Consider the following 6,420-nt stretch of genomic DNA (forward strand, 5'->3'; position numbering starts at 1 on the left):
GTTAACCTCACTTCCGGTTACTTCTTCTTCTATGTTTTACTCTAATGTCATACTGCATTAGTAGGCTACTGCTTAAACACTGACATCTGCAGGTGTGGAAGAGACAGTTCCAACGTGTTGATGCAAGTAGCCTGCAAAATAAACTCGAAGGTGGAAGGTTTGTATTCAAACATTTATTGCATGCATAAACTTGATAAAATTTCCATCATAAAGTACACTTTCTCTCAAGGGGAAAATGCATAGCAGTGAATACACAACAGCTTCATATACAAAATCTGTTTCCAGCCGAGGTTAGGCCTGCAGGGGGGTACTCCAAGTACGTGGTTTAGTGATAAACCTGGGTAAGTGAACTCAGAGTAAGTGGTAAACCTCCTACAACAAGAGCCCTATGGCATTGTTCTGTTAGGAGAATGAAGCCATACAGCTCTTCTATTAGGAGGTTTACCACTTACCCAGGTTTGTCACTAAACCACTTGGAATACCCCCCAGGTAACAGTCACCAACACCAAGGCCCCGAGTTTGGCAGCCATGTGTCACGGGCGAATATGGTAGAGCGCGGGCAGTATTGCACAAGAGAACTGCCAGCAGGAAGGTGTGATCAAACGCAACACATGGGTTGAGCCCAGCTGGACCCAATTAATGGAAGGTTTGGTAACGCTGATCATGGCCGACCAATAGCAGTGTTGAGCAATACCTTTAAATGGAATGCGTCAGACATCAAAGACAAATGGTATAGCAAAATGGTATAGCTATCTTATCTTGGAAACAGAGTGGAAATATCGGCTACTAATAGCAGCAAGCAGCCTACAATTATAAAATCGGTCTAGGTTTCCTTCTCATGAACTTGAACTGTTGCCTATTTAACTACCAATCATCACATTGAGATAGCATGGTTTAAATAATGAAGTGAACCCTCTCTGAACTCTAAATATCAATTCAGCAAATTGCTTTGACATATGTGATACAATAGGCCTACGTTACAATATGATACAGTGACGTAGCCTATGTAGGCAACCTACCACCCTGACCATGACGTAGCCTACAGTATGTAGGCTACCTACTGTACCACCCTAACCATGACGTAGCCTATGTAGGCTACCTACTGTACCACCCTGACCATGACGTAGCCTACAGTATGTAGGCTACCTACTGTACCACCCTAACCATGACGTAGCCTATGTAGGCTACCTACCACCCTGACCATGACGTAGCCTACAGTATGTAGGCTACCTACTGTACCACCCTAACCATGACGTAGCCTATGTAGGCTACCTACCACCCTGACCATGCTGTGTTATTGATGAGGCTATTTGCAGCCAGTAGGCCTATGGCGTAGCCGCGTAGGTATTTTGGTGATATCCTCCTAGTCTACTCCTACTGCCCTACTAATGAGTTCACATAGGACGCCCCATTCTTGTTGATTGTCTTATTGATGTTGATTTATTTGCCGATAGAGCCCAGATCATAATTTAATGCAGTTGCATGCAATTGGTATATTCAAATTCACATTTCAGAGTCCCTGCCTTGACATAGCTTTTCCCGAACCCATATCGCCGTAAACATTTAATACGCCCGAGAGCCCGAATAGGAGAAAAGCCTTTATGGTATGGAGACATCGCTGCTAAACTCGGGGCCAAAGACTCGATTCCTGGAATTGTCCTTGACCACAGCTGGGACACGGCTGATGTCCATCACAGAGGAAAAACAGGCAGCAGGCATTTCAGTCGTTTCTTCACAGTTTTGTGGAAAATGAAAGAAAGAAAACAACAGGGAGCCTTAAATGGCTACAGATTTCTCAAGTTTCTGAGTCTGCCAACCAAAGCATTGATTGTGATTTGATAGTTGTTGTTACAGGTTGTCATGGCTACATGAGATTGTGCAGGAGAGTGTGCAAGCTAAAGCAGATCTAACTGAGCCTGGCTGGGGGTTCTGAAGGTGACGGGTTCAGACAGGTTTAGCTAATTGACTGTGACGTTCACACAGGTGAGCACAGAGCCTCAGGTGAGGGCAGGTTTGGGTCAGCAGGTGTAATAGCGCCTCTAGTGGTCAGCAGGTGTAATAGCGCCTCTAGTGGTAACATTGATAAACGAATAGTAATCTGACTATTTCCTTTCTGCAGCGTGTACTACAGCAAATGTTACAGTTATTCAGTTATTCACTACCTCTAGCACTCTACCTGGTCTCATCATGACCAGTTAGGATCTGCTACAGTAGCACCTGGTCTCATCATGACCAGTTAGGACCTGCTACAGTAGCACCTGGTCTCATCATGACCAGTTAGGACCTGCTACAGTAGCACCTGGTCTCATCGTGACCAGTTAGGACCTGCTACAGTAGCACTAGGAACAGTCCTGCAGATGCAGCTTTGCAAACTGTAGTACTGAAAATATCCACTAGGAGGTGCTGGCCGCCTTACAGATGACTGAGGTAGATTGTGCTCTTTGATTCATAACAAAAATGTTTATCTTTTCATCCTCAGGCATCGCACAAAACATTACAGATGTGCCCGTTTCTCACGACTGTCGCCCCAAATGGACAAGCTGGACAGGAGGGTGGGGAGGGGCTGAGGGGGTTGATAATAATAATAATAATAATATTCAGAATTTTACAGAGACAATTCAGCTCCAATAATTCAGTCTAACCATCACTCCAGTCACTTGGCCCAGTCACACACACACACACACACACAGCCACACGCACGCACGCACACACACACACACACAGCCACACGCACGCACGCACACGCACACGCACACCCACACGCACACACACACAGACACAAACACGCACACACACACACACACACACACGCACACACACACACACACACACACACACGCACGCACACACACACACACACGCACATGCACGCACACACACACACACACACACGCACATGCATGCACACACACACACACACACATACTCATTCTTCAACTGCAGAGTGGGCTGTAACCTAGGGGCACTGTGCATGTGTTGCCCCAGGTAACAACCCATCACTGCTGCCCCATGGTCACTGTTTCCCTGATCACTGTTGGCGTGGTCTCTGTTGCCTCGGTTACTGTTGCCGTGGTCACTGGTGTCACTGCCACACTGGATAGAATCTCAGGTCAAACGGGTCTGAGGCCGCGTAGAACCAGAGCTGGACGGGTCAGAACCGCGGATGTTTGGGAAAGGGCAGAGCTGGGTCCTTCCGGCTAGAACAGAGGGGCAGAGCCTCCTCCCGGGGAACAGCTGCTGGGGCAGGATAGGAGTACACACACACACACACACACATACACACACACACACACACACAAACACACACACACACGCACGCACGCACGCACAGCTCATCTCCCAGTGCATGGAGTTGGAGTACATACACACACATACACACATGCACACACACACACACACCCACACACACACACACAGCTCATCTCCCAGTGCATGGAGTTGGAGTTGGAAGTGTGGAATAGATAGATGGTTTTGTCCAAAGCGACATCAGATCATCAGTTTATGGAAAAGGTAATGTTGTCCTACAAGACATGCGCACACACACACACACACACACACACACACACACACACACACACACACACACACACACACATACACAATGAAACAATCCTATTTGCTGAAAACACATAATTCAGGGTCAGTTGTTGGTGTAAGCCTTCTAATACTGGTATCTAAAATATTATAAGTGGTTATCTCTATCTCTCTCACACACACACACACACACACACACACAGTCGTGTAGTCTCTAAAGTTCTCTCTCTCTCACACACACACACACACACACACACACACAGTCGTGTAGTCTCTAAAGTTCTCTCTCTCACACACACACAGTCGTGTAGTCTCTAAAGTTCTCTCTCTCACACACACACACACAGACAGTCGTGTAGTCTGTAAAGTTCTCTCTCACACACACACACACACACACACACAGTCGTGTAGTCTGTAAAATTCTCTCTTTCACGCACACACACACACTCACACACACGCTCACTCATACACACACTCACACACACACACACACAGACCGCTGACCAAAGCCACCTGAAGACACAGCTCATGGAGGGAAAATATTCACTTCAGATCAGATGTCTGTGTACTGTAAAGTGTGTATACTGTGAACTGTAGGTCAGGATGAAGATGTCTCCACAACACACACACACACACACACACACACATACACCCTCTTGGTTAGAATGTTCCTGTTCCATGTTCGTCCTCCTCTTTGTCCTCCTCTGTCACCTTTTCGTGACCCTGGAGCAGTGAGGAGGACATTAGTGTGTGTGTGTGTGTGTGAGAGAGAGATTGTTTATGTGTGTGTGTGTGTGTGTGTGTGTGTGTGTGTGTGTTTCCAGCTGGGCCCAGTCCTGCTGCCACACCTCCCGGTCAGACGCCTCAAACTCCCAGAAGCTCCAGAGGACACCTGTTAAAGCATAGCACACTGATTAGAGGAAGTAACACACACACACACACACACACATACATACACACACACACACACCCATACAGACACACCTATAGAATGCTTACACACATGGTCAGGGCCATAAGGATTGTTTTAGCAGAAAGTGTGTGTGATTACCAGTGGTGCTACACACGCAGGAATGCCATCGAGCCACAGTCCAGTGTGTGTGTGTGTGTGTGTGTGTGTGTGTGTGTGTAAAAGTGCGGATGCAGGTCTTGGCCATAAACAGGAACCATAAAACCCTTAGACATGGCTCCTGTCGAGTAGCAGGAACCTAGGCCTGCTCACACACACACACACACACACACACACACACACACACAGGCCAGCAGTGGGAAAGGAACCAGCCCAGAGCCATATCCTCCTAGAGGTCAACAGAGACCAAGACCCGGCCACAGGAACACCCCTGAGGGACATATCGCTAGAACCATTCTAGAGGACCTAAGTTTTAGCACCAATGTAGAGGAGTTGTGTTCTAGCACCATTGTTCTAGCACCATTCTAGAGGAGTTGTGTTCTAGCACCATTCTAGAGGAGCTGAGTTCTAGAGGAGCTGAGTTCTAGTAAAGTTCAAAAGCCTTTATTTGATTTGATTTATCTAAAGTAAAGTATAAGTATATATATTCTTTTGATCCCGTTTTGGTCTCTGCATTTATCCCAATCCGTGAATTAGTGAAACACAAACAGCACACAGTAAACACACAGTGAGGTGAAGCACACACTAATCTTGGCGCAGTGAGCTGCCTGCTACAACGGCGGCGCTCGGGGAGCAGTGAGGGGTTAGGTGCCTTGCTCAAGGGCACTTCAGCCACTTCAGCCAACCGGCAACCCTTTGGTTACAAGCCCGAAGCCCTAACCCGTTAAAGTTCAAAAGACTTTATTTTATTTTATTCATCTAAAGTATAGTTTAAAAGCCTTTATTTTATTTGATTTATCTAAAGTACAGTTCAAAAGCCTTTATTTTATTTATCTTAAGTAAAGTTCAAAAGCCTGTATTTTATTTTATTTAGTTTATTTTATTTATCTAAAGTGGGGGCAAAGCAGCAGAAACCACGCCGACCGGTCTCAACTCTCCCCTGGTCTTCAGGTCATCAGGGTGTGTGTGTGTGTGTGTGTGTGTGTGTGTGTGTGTGTGTGTGTGTGGTCTGGGGTCAGTGATAATCAAAAGCATTCTGAAGCGGTTCTTGCTGGAAACACTGAAGGGTTCCATTCTGGAATGTGTCGGTTCTGGGGTCTGTATCCGGTTCTGGGGTTTGTATCTGTAACAGCATTGAGGTTCTACTGCCAGGGGCAGGTGTGTCCGGGGAGTGGTGTGGTTCTACTTCCTGTGTTCCTCAAGTACTACTTGGAACAGTCCAGTTCTACTTATTGGGCTCTCAGGTGCTACTGAGAGGGTTCCGATTCTACTTTCTGTGTTCCCCGGGTGCTACATGGAACGGTGGGGTTCTATTAACTGTGTTCCCCGGGTGCTACTTGGAACGGTTGGGTTCTACTCATGCTACTATAAAGTTCTACGTACTGTGTTCCCTGGGTAGTATTGGGAGTGGTGCTGTTCTACCTACTGTGTTCCGCGGGTAGTATTGTGCGTGGTGCGGTTCTACCTACTGTGTTCCGTGGGTGCTACTGGGAGCGGTCAGGTACTATTTTGGCTCCGTTCTGCTTGTCGTTGGCGGGGGGGGCGGCTGGTGGGGCGGCGGCGCTGGTGGACTTGACGCTGCGCTTGCGTTTCTGGACGTTCTGCTCGGGGTGGAAGATGATGACGTAGACCTTGGGGATGTAGAGCATGCCCAGTGACACGGTGGCGCTCAAACTCATGGACACCGTCAGGGTGGTGGTCTGGATGAACATCTGCAGAACACACACACACACACACTGTTACGGTCAAACTCATGGACACCGTCAGGGTGGTGGTCTGGATGAACATCTGCAGAACACACACACACACACACACAC

The 6,420-nt window shown here is 47.4% G+C and overlaps 1 protein-coding gene across 1 annotated transcript in view; it reads right to left on the minus strand.

The window, feature by feature from the left end:
- Nucleotides 1–6,087: 6,087 nt before the first annotated feature.
- The window catches only part of LOC143104282 (metabotropic glutamate receptor 6-like), a 46,555-nt gene continuing 46,222 nt past the window's right edge, over nt 6,088–6,420 (minus strand). The window contains exon 11 of the mRNA XM_076268278.1: nt 6,088–6,315. Within this exon, the coding sequence (XP_076124393.1) occupies nt 6,088–6,315 (228 nt within the window). The remainder of the gene's footprint in view (nt 6,316–6,420) is intronic.

This window comes from Alosa pseudoharengus, unplaced genomic scaffold (assembly GCF_046254945.1).
Source record: "Alosa pseudoharengus isolate Yale_2024_CS ecotype anadromous, Long Island Sound unplaced genomic scaffold, YU_APseudo_1.1 YU_APseudo_1.1_scf_5, whole genome shotgun sequence".
NCBI classification, from domain to species: Eukaryota; Metazoa; Chordata; class Actinopteri; order Clupeiformes; family Clupeidae; genus Alosa; species Alosa pseudoharengus.